The sequence below is a fragment of the Eretmochelys imbricata genome, chromosome 9, assembly GCF_965152235.1.
Source record: "Eretmochelys imbricata isolate rEreImb1 chromosome 9, rEreImb1.hap1, whole genome shotgun sequence".
In the NCBI taxonomy this organism is placed as follows: Eukaryota; Metazoa; Chordata; order Testudines; family Cheloniidae; genus Eretmochelys; species Eretmochelys imbricata.
The window spans coordinates 47,071,619-47,090,462 of record NC_135580.1 but is presented as its reverse complement, the minus strand read 5'-3'; the positions used below and the strand labels follow the sequence as shown (position 1 = coordinate 47,090,462).

The following is an 18,844-nucleotide window of genomic DNA, read 5'->3' as shown; positions in this document are numbered from 1 at the left end:
GCTATTCACTTTATCATTTTCTTCTGCATAGTAAAGTTTTAAAACTGTATTAAGTCAATGTTCAGTTGTAAACTTTTGAAAGAACCACCATAACATTTTGTTCAGAGTTACGAACAACTTCCATTCCCAAGGTGTTTGTAACTCTGAGGTTTTACTATACTATATTTTCCCTTCTTGACCATCAACTCCACACTGAACAGACATTTTTAATGAGCTGTCCACATAAGTAGCCCAGTCTTTTTCTCGAGCAGTTACAGATTATTTAGGAACTAGTAATACATTTGAGTAATTCAAATTATTCTTTCCAAGGTGCAATGAATTCATCTTTTCATCTCGCTAATTTAAGGGGTCACAAACCTTCTACAATAAAATAGCCCTGAATAATGTTCATATTTTGAGAACACCCTTACTATACAGTATTAGCAACCCCTTTATTACATATTTAGTAGTTCAGTTTAATCATACAATAGCAGTTCACGGAGGTTTCTAAGAGGCCTTCTTCCCACCATCTTGTCTGTTTTATTGCTTCCGATCTTCTTTGAAAAGTGGTAGCTGTAATTTATTATGGATTTCAATGTTTGGTAGTTATCTGTCTATTAGCAGAGGACGATGTAAGCCTTGTGGGATCAGATTCAGCTCATTAAAGCGGTTAGATTTATTCTCTAAAGCCTGCCATCTTATTTTTAAATATCAACAAGAGACAACTATCACACCTAATCATACAAATTTAAAAGAAAACAAGTCAAAGAAGCCAAATAATCTAGCTAGGGCTTCCTTACCACCAAAAGTAATGAGGCTAGGAGGTAAGGGTTCTGATATGAAGTTCTTATTAAAACACCTCAATTTGTTTTTTAAAGATCAGTATTTTCATGTAGTTGAGGCAGTCACAGAAATCTCCTGTGAGGCAGAGTATAAAAGACTTGTTTGATGACAACTGCAGCTAGAGATTGAATCTAAGATTTAAACGAGGTGGATGTAGCTAATAAAATACAGGACCTCACCCCATGTTACCTTTTCTTATAATTCTGACCCAATTAAAGTTACTGTGGTTAATCAGAAAGGTATGTTTGGTTTATTAGATTCCAGGAGACATAATGATATTAAAAGGATTAAGTTATGTTACTGCTGCTGAGTCAATAGGTGTCACTCAAGGTAACTTAGGCAGTTATTATAAAGCAGCATGATCTTTCAACACTATGGATTTGGATGTCAAGTTTCCAATCATAGCCTAATAAGAGTATCATATTTCTCTCCCTCCCAAAATATGTGTATACAATTCTGCTCATTTATATTCATTTGTATTAATAATCACAACTGATGTTTGGATCAAGAATACTATCTTCCTTCCTCTCTCCCCAGAGACTGTTCCCTCCTTCCAGGTCAAAGTGTTTCTCAATAGGACTTAAATAATTAAAGTTGGAGTGAATCAGATAATATTTACAAAGTATAGGAACATAATAAGAAACATCACATTTTAATTCAAACTGAACAATTATACACTCTTGAAGGAGGAAAAAAATATTTTCTTAAAAAAAAACATTTCAAAAGACACTCAATCTTATTAGCCCTGATTCTACAAACTATTAGGATTTCCAACAACCAGTGGGAACAAAATTTCTCCACCTTAGGTAACTGGAGTTCATAAGAAAGAAGAATCACACCACGCTTATCCTAGACCCTGTAATGTAAAACACTTTGAAGATTCCCCTGGCAGGGACAGAGAGTTGGGGGAAACAGGTACCGAAACCATCGAGACAGGAGTTTACAAGATTCCATGGCTCTCACTGCAAATGAGTCTTTGTCAAGTTTACAGTTTCCAACAAGTCAAAGAGTGGTCCCCAGTTTAAACATGTCTGTGCGGGACCCAAGGCTGAAGTACTGTCCATCAAGAACTCTCTTTACTCGGTCCTGGAGCTAGCTAGATTGGACTGATGTGCACAGAAACATTTGAAATTCTCTGATCTTTCTTTTCATAATAAGGGCTAGTAATTAGCCCTAGTACTGGAAGCTTCGTTTGGTCTGAATGTCATCAAGAATCTGCTGTAGCTCCTCATCTTCAAACCGGCCCTCTAGGCTGCAAGATAAGAACAGTAATGATAGAAACAAGCCTCTTCCCTGTGCTTTCATTTTTAATATCCAGAATTTCCTCATGTTTCTACACCAGTGCCTCAGACATTTTTGGTACCATCTGGCATTGCATGATTTATCCAAAATCTCCACCTCCTCCTGTGTCATAATACACAGACAACTCTGAAGCCCCATGTTATAGCTCTCATGTGCCTCCACACTGAATTATGCAAATCAGATATCTTTCTCCCTCCACCTTTTCACTGATCAGTTTCAGGACATGACATTAAAAGGGTACAACACTCAGGAATGGGCAGGGCCAGGCATAAACACAGTTATCTGATTGGCATCATGTAGAATTGTACCTTTTAGGCCAGCCCACTGTGGCTGTGAAATACTGGATACAAAGAGGAAACAATAGGTCAGCTCAGTTTTCCCCTTATTCCTGCATCACAGAACCCATAAATCATGAAACACAGGACATAAATTCTCACCTGGGAATCAAAGCCTTGGCCTCCTCAGCTGTCTCAGGACACAAATTAGCCAAACACGCCAATTCAAATTTATGGAGCTTTTTCTGGAGCAACAAACTGCAGAAAGAGAAGATGGTGAGAATATAGGAAAAATGGAATAAAAAAAGCAGAGGAAAGGAAAAGAATGTAAAAGAAACTGAATTGATGACATGGTGCTGACAGATCTGTGAACAAGGAATGAGGATGAGAAAAAGGGCAGCATACGTTGTATTTATTTTATTATGAATACAACCCCATTACTGCTAGTAAGAACAAAAAAATTACACACAATAACCCCAGAAGCCCTTCCCCCCCAAAGAAAAAAGGGCTAGAAAAGTCCCTTGCATCTACCACAATCTGCTGTCATATAAATATTTGTACCAAAACAGCTCTGGAGGCCCTACCTCGGGCCTCTTGTTACCCACTCTACTACAGGGGTTCTCAACCTGGGTGTCATGACCCTTCAGGGGGTCACAAGGTTATTACATGGGGGTTCATGAGCTGTCAGCTTCCACCCCCAAACCCTGCTTCGCCTCTGGCATTTAAAATAGTGTTAAATATAAAAAAGTGTTTTTAATTTAGAAGGGGGGGCGAGTCACGCTCAGAGGCTTGCTTTGTGAAAGAGGTCACCAAAGCAAAAAAGTTTGAGAACCACTGCTCTAACAGAACCTCACCAAGTCTCTCACTTCCCCAGAAAAACATGACTGAGATCTCTAGAGCAGCGGTTCTCAACCTGTGGACTGCATGCAGCCCAACTAGGACACAGCTGCAGCCCAGCTGTGTGCTAAAAATAATTTCAAAATTTGCCACACTGGTCAGGCAGGGGGTGGGGTTGGCTGAGGGGGAGAAAGAGTAAGGCAGCCTGCAGGAGCGCTCCTGCCAGCAGGGGCCTGGTGAGTGCTGCAGGGAGGCAGGGGGCAGGAAAATGGGTCTGTAGCTAGGTTTGGGGTGGGGGGCCTCTGGGTAGTGTGGGGTGCTCAGATCTAGAGTTTTGCTGGGGTGCTACAGCACCCACAGGCTTTACGTGGGGCTCCGCTGCAAGGGTCAGGTCTGGCTGCCTGGTCCCATGCAGGGGTCCAGGTCCAGCTGTAGGCCAGCTGGCCCCGCACAGAAGGGGTCCCAGGTTCCGGCTGCCTGGTCCCGCACAGCAGGGTCCGGGTCCGGCCGCCTGTCCCCATGCAGTGGGGTTTCAGGGTCAGGCTTCGGCTGCGAAGGGGGGTGTCCCGCGTTCCAACCACCTGCGTGGGGGTCCAGCATCTGGCCCTGCTGCAGGATCCAGCTGCCCAGTCCCATGCAGGGGTCCGGGCTACCCGGCCCAGCACCCAGGACTCTGCTTCTGGCCCCGCTTTGAGCAGGGGTGCCAGGTATAGGGGATTGTTGGGAGTTCTCAGCCTGTGGTTGAGAACCACTGCTCTACAGCAACCCTGCTCCTGGGAAGAACAATAACTACCATGTTTCAACTTCATAATACAGCACACACATTACATACTAAATTCCCCAATAAAATCATCTTTCCTTGACTCTCCCACTCACCTGCGGACGCTGGCAATGGTCTCCCGGTTTTTGAAGCGGCTGAAGCGAGCCGTGTAGTTCAGAGTTTTCATGAAGACTTCCGAAAGCTCCTGCTCATCCTCAGCACTCTCATTCTGTTGTTTACGATGCTCAAGAAGCATGTGCACTTCTGAATTTAGAAGCGTCTCAGCAGTTTCAAATTCTGTATGCGAGTATCAGTGTGAGAGAAAGATAAGTACAACAACAAAGAAGCCAATTTCTATATGCTTTGTTTCGTGCTTGGATATAGCTTTGGGGAGAAGAAAAATGAACCACAGGTTCAGCTTTGACTGTGAAAATCCTGTACTCCATGACCTGGAAGCCATTCCTAATGAGACTGTAACTATAATTCCTCCAAGGCCACACAACTGGATTTACAGTAGTGAATAGCACTCCAGTTATTTTTAACTTTCTGATCATACACACTTAAATTACCAGCCCTATCTTTTGAGCTAATCATATTTTTGTAATTAATATTACTCACTTGACACAAAGGTCCAAAATAAAAGCAAATATTAAAGGGGTAAAACTGAAAAGGCTTTTTAAAAATTGGATTTGTAACTTGCTTTAAAATAAGCTTGTTTTACTACTTGTTTTTTATCTCAGAAAAATCAGGAATGGCAAGTGTGATCTTCTGCGGTTTTGCTGGAGAGCTTCTGGGAAGTCTTAGGGATGTTTACTTCTAGCACCTTAATTAAAGGAGGAGGATGCAGAATCCTCCTTAACAAAGCCTTAACAAAGGCTTCCTTTATTAGAAATGTTATTTAGTCATTGAAATTAAATAGCCATTAATAAAAACAAAGTTTTAAACAGTCTGACTAAAAATTCTTTCCCCTCTCCATAGATCAACTTCTCTCTCTCAGCTCTTGGTCTGTAACCACTTCACCAGTTTGCTCAACTTCTCTCTCTCAGCTCTTGGTCTGTAACCACTTCACCAGTTTGCTTGTCATCAAGAGTGACTACCAGAATAGATTTCAGAGTAACAGCCGTGTTAGTCTGTATTCGCAAAAAGAAAAGGAGTACTTGTGGCACCTTAGAGACTAACCAATTTATTTGAGCATGAGCTTTCGTGAGCTACAGCTCACTTCATCAGATGCATACCGTGGAAACTGCAGCAGACTTTATATATACACAGAGAATATGAAACAATACCTCCTCCCACCCCACTGTCCTGCTGGTAATAGCTTATCTAAAGTAATCATCAGGTTAGGCCATTTCCAGCACAAATCCAGGTTTTCTCACCCTCCACCCCCCCACACAAATTCACTCTCCTGCTGGTGATAGCCCATCCAAAGTGACAACTCTTTACACAATGTGCATGATAATCAAGTTAGGCCATTTCCTGCACAAATCCAGGTTCTCTCACTCCCTCACCCCCCTCCAAAAACCCACCCCCATACACACACAAACTCACTCTCCTGCTGGTAATAGCTCATCCAAACTGACCACTTTCCAAGTTTAAATCCAAGTTAAACCAGAACATCGGGGGGTGGGGGGTGGGTAGGAAAAAACAAGAGGAAATAGGCTACCTTGCATAATGACTTAGCCACTCCCAGTCTCTATTTAAGCCTAAATTAATAGTATCCAATTTGAAAATGAATTCCAATTCAGCAGTTTCTCGCTGGAGTCTGGATTTGAAGTTTTTTTGTTTTAAGATAGCGACCTTCATGTCTGTGATTGCGTGACCAGAGAGATTGAAGTGTTCTCCGACTGGTTTATGAATGTTATAATTCTTGACATCTGATTTGTGTCCATTTATTCTTTTACGTAGAGACTGTCCAGTTTGACCAATGTACATGGCAGAGGGGCATTGCTGGCACATGATGGCATAAATCACATTGGTGGATGTGCAGGTGAACGAGCCTCTGATAGCGTGGCTGATGTTATTAGGCCCTGTGATGGTGTCCCCAGAATAGATATGTGTGCACAATTGGCAACGGGCTTTGTTGCAAGGATAAGTTCCTGGGTTAGTGGTTCTGTTGTGTGGTATGTGGTTGTTGGTGAGTATTTGCTTCAGGTTGCGGGGCTGTCTGTAGGCAAGGACTGGCCTGTCTCCCAAGATTTGTGAGAGTGTTGGGTCATCCTTTAGGATAGGTTGTAGATCCTTAATAATGCGTTGGAGGGGTTTTAGTTGGGGGCTGAAGGTGACGGCTAGTGGCGTTCTGTTATTTTCTTTGTTAGGCCTGTCCTGTAGTAGGTAACTTCTGGGAACTCTTCTGGCTCTATCAATCTGTTTCTTTACTTCCGCAGGTGGGTATTGTAGTTGTAAGAAAGCTTGACAGAGATCTTGTAGGTGTTTGTCTCTGTCTGAGGGGTTGGAGCAAATGCGGTTGTATCGCAGAGCTTGGCTGTAGACGATGTCAAGAATTATAACATTCATAAACCAGTCGGAGAACACTTCAATCTCTCTGGTCACGCAATCACAGACATGAAGGTCGCTATCTTAAAACAAAAAAACTTCAAATCCAGACTCCAGCGAGAAACTGCTGAATTGGAATTCATTTGCAAATTGGATACTATTAATTTAGGCTTAAATAGAGACTGGGAGTGGCTAAGTCATTATGCAAGGTAGCCTATTTCCTCTTGTTTTTTCCTACCGGCCCCCCCCCAGATGTTCTGGTTTAACTTGGATTTAAACTTGGAAAGTGGTCAGTTTGGATGAGCTATTACCAGCAGGAGAGTGAGTTTGTGTGTGTATGGGGGTGGGTTTTTGGAGGGGGGTGAGGGAGTGAGAGAACCTGGATTTGTGCAGGAAATGGCCTAACTTGATTATCATGCACATTGTGTAAAGAGTTGTCACTTTGGATGGGCTATCACCAGCAGGAGAGTGAATTTGTGTGGGGGGGTGGAGGGTGAGAAAACCTGGATTTGTGCTGGAAATGGCCTAACCTGATGATTACTTTAGATAAGCTATTACCAGCAGGACAGTGGGGTGGGAGGAGGTATTGTTTCATATTCTCTGTGTATATATAAAGTCTGCTGCAGTTTCCACGGTATGCATCTGATGAAGTGAGCTGTAGCTCACGAAAGCTCATGTTCAAATAAATTGGTTAGTCTCTAAGGTGCCACAAGTACTCCTTTTCTTTTTACCAGAATAGACAGGACATGAATTTCTAATGCTAAAAAGCAAGTAGATTGCAAATATTTTGGGTCTCCATTTACACCAGAAAAGCAAAAAAGAGAATAAACCCAATTTTTTCCCTTTTCAGGACACCTTGAAGGAACAAATATAGCTATTCAAATATTAGTATCTTTTTCAGATTCAGAATATTTTCAGCAGAACCCACTGGGCAGCTGTAATCCCTGTTTCAAACCTTAACAGTTGGTTTCCAAAACAAAAAAATAATAATAATTTGAAAATATTCTCACAGGCAGCAATACCTTTGTGTCATGGACCACAGAGAAGAAAAAATAGAGTTCCTCACATCAAACCCAGGGATCATTTAATTGTGCCAGCTTGATACAGATCAGGGTTTTTTACATAAAGCTCTTTGTGGTAGAGACTGCCTCTTTGTCCTGTATTTGCACAGCATGGTACAATCAATACTAATAATACTCCTTTATACACTGAAAAGCATTATATAATGTCATTTAAAGAACACTTCAAAGATGTACTGGTTCTGCTGGAATCAGATGGCCGGCTACAACAATGATGATTGAGCAATTGTCACAGCTATCAGAGATTCCATAATTTTTTCTTTTTGAAATTACCCTGATTTTTGATATATGGGGATTTATAATGATCAACAGCTCGGGAAATGTGACTGAGCTCCCAAGTTAAACTCTGGGTCAGACAAGGGCCAGGAGGCCAAAACTCTGCAGCCAGATAAAGAATTACACCAGGAGCTTCATGTTTGGAGCTTTAATTCCCCAGAAGGCCAGGCACAGCATAGGTTCAAACCCCAATTTGCAGCCGGATTGTATTGATACGGTTGGGTGCAGTCAAGTGGCCCCCGATTTCCAGACTCTTCTTTCCGCCGGGAACTGTTCCTTTTATTTACAGGGAAACAGATACAGGAATGGGGGGAGGTAACCTGGGGTTCAACAAGCTGGAGAAGGCCATGTTTTCCCCTTGCGCCCCATTCCCCCGCTCGGTGGAGTCTCCCCCTCCTACTCCCCGGACCCCCCCATGTGCCCCCCCAGCTCCGGAGGGGCAGAATCTCCCTCTCCTGATCTCCACTCGTCCCCGCCAGCTCCCGGGGGAATCTCCCTCTCCTACTTCCCGGGCTCCGTCCCCCGGCCCCGCGCACCTTTGGGGAAGACGAGCTGCGAGGCGTCCTCCTCCACGTCCGCGACCCGGGCCTCGCTGCCTCCGGCCGCCATCGCTTCAGCCGGCACCGGCTTCCCCGCCGGAAGCGAAGGCAGCCGCGAGCCCCCGCCCTCCTCCTGCCTCGCGGCTGCGCGCCCAGAGCCCGGAGTTCCGAGGCTCCCGCCGGGGGGCGCCGACGGGCGGAGCGGGCGCAGCCTGCTGGGAGAGCCGGCGTCTCCCTCCCACCCTTCCCCCAGGCCGGGCTGAGCGGGGCCAGGCCCCAGTTTGGGTCCAGGGCAAAAAGGTCCCTCAGCGTGTGTGGTGCGGCCTAGCCCCGGCCGCCATCTGCTGGGTGGTAGGCCCGGGCCCCTCAGGGCTGGTCTGGTCCAGAGGCAGGACAGAACTAACTCATTGCGAGTAGGGATGGCATGGGCAGGCCGAGTAGGGCCGGCATGGGCAGGCCGAGTAGGGCCAGCTCCCCTGCCGCTGGACACTACAGGGTAAACCCAATTTGGAACCATCTGCAAGACATCAAGTTCTCGCCCCCCTCCAGCTCACCGCAGAGAGGACATTTCATGTTATTGGCCTCAAAACTCAGCATGGAGCCTGTGTGATCTTGTGTGGAAACTGCAAAGGAATCTTTCTCCTCCCTCGGCCAGAGCAATGACTAGTAGCTCTCTCAGCCCGTATGACTACTCCATATAAGCAACTAACTAACCCAGACACAGATCCACACAACTGTTGCTTCTTTTGGCAGTCACTTACATCCTACGGGGCAGAAATAACTGAGTGCACCAAAGACAACCTCTCAAAAAAAGCAAATCCCCACTACTTTTCTTGACATAGTTTGGTTCAGTTGCATAGGAAAAGGTCTTGTAATGCATTTGCTGGACCCACCACCCTTCTTGGTTGGTAAAAGCCACCAGTGAATCTATTAATCCACTTTTGACCAAGATGAGAGGCAATGCTTTCAGTTACTGATATGTGCATTTGTCTGACCCTCTGGCTCAGGATCATGTTGATAATCTAACCACCTCTTGCTTATTTCTAATCTCCTTCCAGGGCAAGATTATTGAGAAGATGCTAGGGAGCCAGTTGTAGCATCGTTTGGTATCTACCAGTATTTTAGACTATTTCCAGTTATGGCAGAGCTGGATATAGTATGCAGATACTAATGGTTATATTGATGATCTAACATCCATACCCATAGACCACATTGCATGTCTCAATAGTCTCTGGCAGTTGGTTGGGAGATGCTGCCTGCCTGTCCTAGGGTTGTCAACCCTCCGGGGTTGTCCTGGAGTCTCCAGGAATTAAAGATTGTCCTGTGATGAAATCTCCAGGAATACGTCCAACCAAAATTGGCAACTGTAGCCTGTCCCTCCATTTGATGGTGAAATTCTCAGGGACTAGAAGGCAAGGTATTCTCACTGGTGGGTCTTAGGTTTTGGGACTCTCTAACATCAGAAATCAGGTTGACACAGAGACTGGGTACTAGTAAATTGTATTGCAAGACATAGTCTTACCACAAGTCTTCCTCCAATAGCAGAGCTATAGAGTGGCCCAGCTACATTCTACAGGAAAGCAAACATCCTAAGCAAGCCCACTATGAACAGCAGGTTTAATAGGGGAGTAGAAAAAAATTTAAGATTTTTTTCATGGATAGAATTTTCATTTCCATCGCTGGGGCCTAGACCCTACAGTGATAGGTGTATTAGAAATAGAGCTAGCTATCTTACTGACAAATATTTAATAGTGGTAGAAAGATGGAAAAGGTTAGACAAACGTGTCAGGGATGGTCTGGATATACTTAATCCTGCCTCTGTGTGGCAGAATGAACAAAATGACCTGTTGAGGTCTCTTCTAGCTCTACATTTCTATGACAGCAAACAGAATGGCTTTTCACCAAGCGTAATCCCACCAAGAATGTTTCTAAACTGATTTACACATTATATCAGAGGTGGGCAAGCTACGGCCCGCAGGATCGACCTGCGCAGCCTCTGAGCTCCTGGCCAGGGAGGCTAGCCCCTGGCCCCTTCCCCACTGTCCCTCTTCCTCCGCAGCCTCAGCACGACGCATTGCCAGTGCTCTGGCCCACCACTCCAGCAGGGCAGTGTGGCAGTGGCGTGGCTGGGTAGCAGGGCTTTGCTGCTCTGAGCAGTATGGGGGGGGGGTTGGATAAGGGGCAAGAGGTGTCGGGGGGCAATCAGGGAACAGGGGGTGTTGGATAGGCATGGGAATTCCAGCAGGGCTGTCAGGGGGTGGTGGTCTGGATAAGGGTCAGGGCAGTCAGGGGGGGGTTGGATAATTGTGGGAGTCCCGGGGGTGGGCTGTCTGGGGGCAGGGGGGGTTGGATAGAGGGTGGGGTCCCGGGGGGCAGTTAGGGACGGGAGTGTGGATAGGTGTCGAGGCACTCAGGGGACAGGGAGAAAGGGGGGTTGGATGGGGGGGGGTCCCGGGGGGGGGGGGGGGAGAGAGGCAGTTAGCGGACACGGAACACTGGATGGGTCGGGGATTCCGAGGGGGGCAGAAAGTGGGAGAGGGTGGATAGGGGGCAGGGGCCAGGCTGTTTGGGGAGGCACAGCCTTCCCTACCCGGCCCTCCATACAGTTTCTCAATGCCGATGTGGCTCTCAGGCCAAAAATTTTGCCCACCCCTGCATTATATGCTCTATAAAGGATCTTACTCCTGGGGGAATTCTGCACCACTGCGCATGCTCAGAATTTATGTCCCCCGCCCATTTCTTTGCTTCCCTGCAGAAAAATGACTTTCTGACAGGGAAGCAAAGGGAAGCCACAAGAGAGGTTATGAGTAGGCGACAGAACATGAGGAATTTCGTATCCAAGTAAAGCTAGAGAAACATTTTACCTTCTTAAAATTCTAAACTACTCAAGTTGGAGTTTAACTAGTTCACTGTGATTAATACCCCAAATTTTGTGGGGGAAATGCCTTGTGATGTTAAATTACCAGTAGTCAGGACCTTGATTTTAAGCTTCCTCAAAAAACGGAATCTCTTTACTACACAATGTCCCCTATTCCATGCCATGCCAGTTCAATGCCACAATGGTGACAGAAGAGTGCCACCAAAAGATACCTAACAACTTTCTTGCACAGTTTTGTCTTTCCTGGAGCTCTTCCATTTAAATACCTACCCAACCTAATCCTGTTTAGTTTGCAAGATCTGATGAGATTGCTGCCCATGCTGTTATGACTTCATATGATCGTAACACAACCTTTAAAAAAAAAAAAAGAATGGGTTGCTGTAATTTCTAAAGAATCAGAAGATTTAACTGTTCACCTGTATAAAAATGCGCTGCTTCCTACAGAATAGTAAGAGCAAAGTATTTAAAACTTGAAAAAGGGTAGGCTGTAAAGTTATGAATGGACCAACTCTAAATGTTTAAAGCATTCCATCTGGATAAATGGATGAGGTGGAGAAACTGATTGGAAACTAGTTCAGATTGCTAAACAGTACAGGTAGGAAGACTGAATTAAAACGCTGAAGGGAACATCTGGCAAATTAGACAATCTCTATTAAGTTTACAATGAAACAAGAAAAGATTCAATGCCAGTTTGATCAGCGAAGCTTTTAGAACGCACTTGGAATCACAGCGACTTCTCAGATAACCTATTTGCAAAGAGCACCAATCTTCTCAGAATAGTAGGTAGCTCATGTAGTTATGAATTTTGAATGGTTCTTGTCTGTGTGTCCTCTCCACTGAGCTATGTGGAAAAACAATTAACAGAAAGCCAGACACTTGTAAAGGTGTCTTGCTACAGCTGAAGAGGCTATAATGATAGGACCAAAGTGATAAGAATATTCTCAAGAGGAGCTTGCCTTTTTATTCTTGTAGGCTCCAATAAATATATTTCAAAATTAGATCAGTAAGTGTTGTACATCCTGTGAAGCAAATCAAAACTGATTCAACAAAAGAGGGCAGGTGGCTCATCTTTAACATGTGCTATTCAGGGGAAAAAATACCAGTTACTGTAACAGTGGGTCTTAGGAATGGATTTAAAAATATTTGTAGCAAAGAGATGATGGTTAGAAAGAATGTCAGATAAAAGTGAGATTTCATATTCATTTGGAGGTCATATACTAAAACAGAAACATATTCAAGGAAGTTAAAGAACTTACCAAATACAATTTACCAGTGAACTCACTGTTCCTATTGTTGGGACTTTGAGTGGAAAAAAACCCAGCTGATACGGACTGCTTTCAGAGACAGGATATTGAACTATATGGACCACTGGTCTGATCCAATATGGGCAATTCCTAGCTTCCTAATGTTTGAAACAAATTAGTAACCCACTTAGTAGCAACTAGCTGTGCTACCACATCTCACTGGAAGAAAAAAGGATCATCCAGTAGTATCCTGGCTTAATACAATTTGGGAAGTGTTGGTGACAGGAAAACTCCCTTATCAAAATAAACTAAAATACAGAAATTATTTTGAAAAGTGGTTTCCTTTTGTTGAATTCACAGGTAAAAATCTCACCACTCTAGAAGTCAAGCCCAAAGTTACTTGGTTTTTGTTCAGTAATTAGTGACAAATAGCAATTATTATGATCTTGTTTAATAAATGCCATTTGGTATTGTTATTGTTATGAAAACATTACCTTCTTAAAAGCAAAAACAGAGAGGGAAAAATAAGACGATTACAATATCTAATTCTTACAGATCTCGTTTTATCAGGTCAGCAACATATTAGTAAGGCTTTTGATGATAACACATGACAGTCTCATAAGCAAACTAGGGAAAGATGGTCTAGATTAAATTATTATAAAGTAGGTACGCAACTGGTTGAAAAAACATACTCAGAATAGTTATCAATGGTTAGCTGTCAAACTGAGAGGACGTATCTAGTGAGGTCCCAAGGGGTCTTTTCTGGGTCTAGTGCGGTTTAATATTTTAATTAATGACTTAAATAATGGAGTGGAGAATGCCTATAAAATTTCTGGATGATGTCAAGCTGGATGGGGTTGCAAGCACTTTGGAGGACAGGATTAGAATTTAAAATCACCTTGATAAATTGGAGAATTGGTCAACAAGATAAAATTCAGTAAAGACAAGTGTAAAGTACTAAACTTGAGAGAAAAATCAAATATTCAGTTACAAATCAGGGAATTACTGGCTAGATGGTAGTATTACTGAAAAGGATCTGGAGGTTATAGTGAATATTGATTACGAGTCAAACATGATAGAGTTGCTGAAAAGGCTAATATTCTGGGGTGTATTAACAGAAGTGTTGTATGAAAGACACAGGAGGTAATTGTCCCACTCTACTCAGTACAGGTGAGGCCTCAGCTAGAGTACTATCTCCAGTGCTGGACACCACACTGTAGGAAAGATATAGACCATTTGGAGAGTTCAGAGGAAAGCAACACAAATGATAAAAGATTTAGAAAACCTGAAACTAAAAAAACTGGCATGTTTAGTCTTGGGAAAAGGAGACTGAGGGGGCTTCAATAACTAATAACAGGCTTCAAATATGGTAAGAATTATTTTAAAGAGAATGGTGATCACTTTTTCTCCAGAAAGACCAGAAAATTAGAGAGAAAAAGGGAGCAAGGAAGCACCAGATAGCCACAGAACCACTTATAGCATAGCCCTAAGAAAAAGCTAATAGCTTTGAGTTCACTTACTGACTTGAAAGACGACTTGGAGCTGCAAGCAAAAACTGTTTGATTCCTCCTGCGTTCAAGGAAACAGGACTGTGTACATTCTTTGTAAATAAGGATTGCCTCAAAGAAATACTTGAGTGATAAATTTCTCCTTTTAACAGAAACAACCCACAGGGCCCCACATTTTGGGTAACAGCTCATATATATATATAAACAAACAGTTTTTCTGGATACTAACACCTAGCTCATTTTCATTTTCATATTTCACAGCATTTTATAAGAGTTAACTACTACCACTACGCTCTCACTTGACTGATCTCCACCATTAGGATGGGTGAGCCCTTAACCTGCTGGTAAATTAATGCTGCTAGTTTGAGGGTTCATTACACTTGCCCCAGTTTCTCAGATAGTTGTATAGCTGGGTAGCTTCACAAACTAGACAGTTGAAGCCCTGCCTGGCTGTTCCACTGGAGCCTGTGCCTGGTACTAAGATCAGAGCTGGGAGAGAGCAGGAAAATAGATTCGACTGTAAGGGCTTGCTCGGATTGCATCTGGGGATCAGAGGCTTATTTCACAATATTCAGCAGCACTGAAGGAAAGTGGAGAGAAATGTTCCATGTATGCCACTAGCTTCACACCTTGGGGGAAAAGCTGGAAAAAGTGATTCTTATGTCAACTTGATACTGGATGTGGAACAAAGGATCAGATTGTAGGCCTGGCTGACATGAGTAATTAGACATGGGTGAGGCCTTATTTCTTAGAAGACACGATGAGAGAGGTAACTGGATTAGCAGGCTGGAAACAGAATGTCTGTACTAGCTAAAATTAGGGGGAACACTTAGGGAGCCATTTACAATGGGCAGGATAATGTATATAACAAGTCCAGAACGTAAAGATAAAGAATAAGTCATACATGGACAGTGTGTGGACAGAGTGTGCTGTACAGGGATTGATTCTTACAAAGTAAACAAGCCAATCCCAAAACACATAATGTATAGTAAATGCAATGTAATATGTGAATGTATATAAAAGGAAGCTTGCTATGTAACTTTGGATATGTGGTTTGCCTTATACCACCCTCTACACTTGAGCCTAATCAACTTAAATGTAGGTTAATTGTATTCCAACAAATAAACCGCAGGGACAAGTTTGAAGCTGAGCTGAATTTTTGGGAACCAAGTGAATAAAGTCTGAGGCTACCGAGTGGATAAGGTCTCAAAAGCCACCCAACATACTGGTGCTGTGACTTGCTGCTCATCTGGAGCAGATAAAGGGCACATCCCTTAGTGTGAACACTGCAGCCATTGAGGGAAATGGCATTGGATGGGATTATGGGTTTAAATATGAAGAAGTTAACACATGCAGGAGAAGAAGGTTAAATCTAAGAGTGGACTCTGTGGACTCCCCAGAGAAGTATTAGGGGGAGACTGAAATCGGATGAAAAAGGAACTCCAGAGCGTGGAAGTAGACAGGCAAAAAAGAATGCTTGGCAGAGCACAGCAGAGGGCTGTTGAATGCTTTTGACATTTAAAAAAAAATGTAGGACCCATTGGCAGCCACGAAAAAAAATAGTATCTACGTTTTTTTTTACCCTACGCAAAGAAAGCTCAAATCAAGGCACTAGAGTCACAATGATTATTTCAGGTGGCTAAAACTTTACAAACAAAATGTGCCTCCTTAAGAAATAAATGTAAAAAGCATAAAAAGCAAATAAAAAAAAGCTAAAGAAAACATGTCAAAAGCAACCATCCTTCATGGACTGTATTTAACGTAGAACAGCTTTGCAGGTAAAGTGTACGGAGTTAAAAAATAAGTGCAAAAACCATAAATAAGCTTAATGCCACCAAAAAGATTTGCCTGACAAACGTGTCACTTTAAAACAAAAAGTTAAAAAAAGCATTTGCACAAATGAACACTGCAGCATTTGGAGGTAAACAGTTGGGGGGGTTGTGGAAATGTTAAAATTAAGGCATTCAAGAAGAGGAATGCTCAGTTTAATAATGGAACTCACTTATGGCAGTATAATAATAAAACCCTTAATAATAAAACAAATGATGCAAAGGGAAGGTCTGGTGGTGACAACTTCCACCATTATGTGCTTCATCTCCAGAGAAGCCATTAAAGACCTTTTGAGAAAAATGGCCTTTCCCGAGAAATGTGTCTGTAAATAATCAATTGTGCTGGCTGCTGCAGGCAAAATGACAATCTAATTTAAATTACTGGACTATAAACAATTTAATCAAAATCACTACAAATTACATAGGGATTTCTATATGACTTAATTGCTTCCGAGTATACTTGTAAAAACATAACCTGGGTACACTTGTATAAAAAAATAATTAAAAACACCACAATGGGCATTGATCAGCTCAAACAACAAATTGTAAAAAAAGGAAAACACGCCTAGTAAGTTACAAAGGAAATACTGCCTGTCCAAAACAGAAAAAAATTAGTGTAAACAATCGGCTTCCTAAAGCCTGAAATAGCTGAAACACAAAAGGAAAGCAAGGCAGTGAAAACAGCAGTAAAACAAGACGTGGTTAGAACACAGCGCTTATTATAGCCCAAGCCAAAAAAAATTCTCGCCTGTAAAAAAACTTATTCAAAGTTTAAATATACAAATAAACATTTGAGTTTAAAATGTAAACAACTTAAGTATCATCTGCTCATAACTTACAATTTACAGAAGGAAAACTTCAGAAATGTAAAATCATTTTAGGAAAGAAAGATTAACAGTCTCAGCTAGCAAGGCTAAGCCAAACAAGTTTTAAATATTTATTTGGTCTCTTAATTAGGATGACAAGATGTCCCATTTTTATAGGGGCAGTCCCTTTTTGGGACTCTCTTATATAGGCACCTATTATCCCCCACCCCATCCTGTTTTTCCACAGTTGCTATCTGGTCACCCTACTCTTAATAAACCGTTTACAACATAGCAAGGGACTGCAGAATGTAAAAAACACACTTATTTTAAAAGAAATGTTTAAAAGGAGGTGCAAAATCAATTAGCTTTTAAAAAAGTCCACTAAAAATCTATCTGAATCTTTCATTCAAAGCTGACAGACACTTTGGGCAGCAGCCAACACCTCCTGACACTCTTAACTTTATTAGTTAACCCTTCAGGTGTCTCAATGCTTTTCAAAATTTAACCATTTTTTGTAAATTAAGTAATAAACATTAAAGTTAAATTAATAAATAAAAATAAGGTGGCCAAAACGAAAATAGTGGAAAAAACCCCCAAATCCCTTTTTTGAATAAAACAGCAGCTGAAAAAGCTGAAACCCCCCCAAACAAAAAAAAACCCCACAAAACCAAAACCCACAACAACAGCGCACCTCCAGAGCTACAGCAAAAATATGGCCACAAAAAAAGCAATGTTATAAACACTAAGCTTTACGATGGCTCCAGGCAATCATACAGTCACTTTGATGGGGATATATAGAAATTAAATACAAAACACACAATTCCAATAGCTAATATAACAAATTAAAAGTAAAAGTTAAGTTGTAAAAGAAGTGTGTATTCCTATGGAACGTGCTGTGTGTACAGTTTAAAAATGTAACACAAATGTAAATAAAACATGCTACTTAATTAAAATTCTATTAGGACTCCAAAGAAAAGCCACAATAAGTGGTTTTCTTTTTCAAATAGCTCTGTGCTTTAAAAGCAAATGCCAACCCAGCACAAATAAATATATCAGTAAGTATTAGAAGTAAAAGCTATTAATCCTATTAAAAATCCTATTAAAAAGTGCCATCCAAACTCTGTTTTAATAAGTTATTAATTGTGAACAATAAAGCTAATTTAAATGGTCCAATGGCCATTAAAAAAACCTGACAAAACTGTCAGTCATTAAAATCCTATCCAAAAGTTCAGTTTAATTGTAGGTGTAAAATAAATGTTACTAAGAAAACAAAAACTATAGAGTAAAATTTTGTAAATACATTAAAAAAAGATTAAAAAGTCCTAAAACTAAAAACAAGTCCAAATAGTTTTGGATTAAAATGTATTTAAAACATTGTAAACAAATATTCAATTGATTGTGCCAGTGTTATGAAGTTTTACCAGTCTGCAGTTACCTAAAAAATTGTGTCCACTAAAATTTGGTAAAGTTATAAACAGTTTTAAAGAAACTTTTAGACAAAAATGCTACTTTAAAATGCACAAAACTGCTAAGATAAGGGGCAACTAAATTGAAAAAAGTGTATAGAATTAGCAAAAAAAATGCAACAGTTTAAAATCAGTATGTTACTCTAAAACCAAGCTGACATAAAAATGCTCTTGAAACATACCCAAGCATTTCAGTAAAAAAATAGCAAAAGTACAGCATCCATTAAATAAGTAAAACCAAAACATAATTAATAGAACTTTAACGGTATATAATACACATAGTTGTAATTGCTTTTTAATGTAGTGTATAGCATTAAGTCAGTGCAGTCTAATAATATCATGCATCGTACGTAAATGATACATGCTGTATAATGTAAAAGCAGCCTTAAGAAAACGTGCTCTCTTATCACCAAAGAAAAGATTGCATCTGGAGATGACAGGTTTATTTCACAATATCCAGCAGCTATGAAGGAAAATGGAGAGAAATGCTGCATGCATGCCACTTATCACACTGGGAAGAGCCTTAGGTGAAAAGATGGACAAAGTGATTCTTACATCAACTTCATACTTGACATGGTACAAAGGATCCAATAAGGATGCAGTGCACATAAAATACATGATGAATAAGTCAACCTATTCCAACTCCTTTGTAAACAGGAAGGATATTGAGCTCATCTTAATGTATTCTTAGCTTATTTTTTCTTTATACTATTTAAGTTGGCCTCAGAAG

The 18,844-nt window shown here is 41.5% G+C and overlaps 1 protein-coding gene across 1 annotated transcript; it reads right to left on the bottom strand.

The window, feature by feature from the left end:
• Positions 1-1,455: 1,455 nt before the first annotated feature.
• On the bottom strand, positions 1,456-8,529 carry POLR2D (RNA polymerase II subunit D). Its single transcript, XM_077826965.1, has 4 exons — positions 8,381-8,529; positions 4,113-4,293; positions 2,562-2,657; positions 1,456-2,074 (listed from the first exon to the last, which is right to left on the bottom strand). Exons 1-4 carry the CDS (start codon positions 8,451-8,453, stop codon positions 1,996-1,998), a joined length of 429 nt encoding a protein of 142 aa, XP_077683091.1. The 5' UTR covers positions 8,454-8,529; the 3' UTR covers positions 1,456-1,995.
• Positions 8,530-18,844: the final 10,315 nt, after the last annotated feature.

What these genes read in the sequence shown, in the direction of transcription:
- POLR2D (XM_077826965.1), bottom strand. Translation starts at nt 8,453, where the DNA reads ATGGCGGCCGGAGGCAGCGAGGCCCGGGTCGCGGACGTGGAGGAGGAC. An exon ending in GCAGCTCGTCTTCCCCAAAG is followed by an intron (nt 4,294 to 8,380) that starts GTGCGCGGGGCC and finishes ACTCGCATACAG; the next exon opens with AATTTGAAACTGCTGAGACG. An exon ending in GCCAAGGCTTTGATTCCCAG is followed by an intron (nt 2,075 to 2,561) that starts GTGAGAATTTAT and finishes CTTATCTTGCAG; the next exon opens with CCTAGAGGGCCGGTTTGAAG.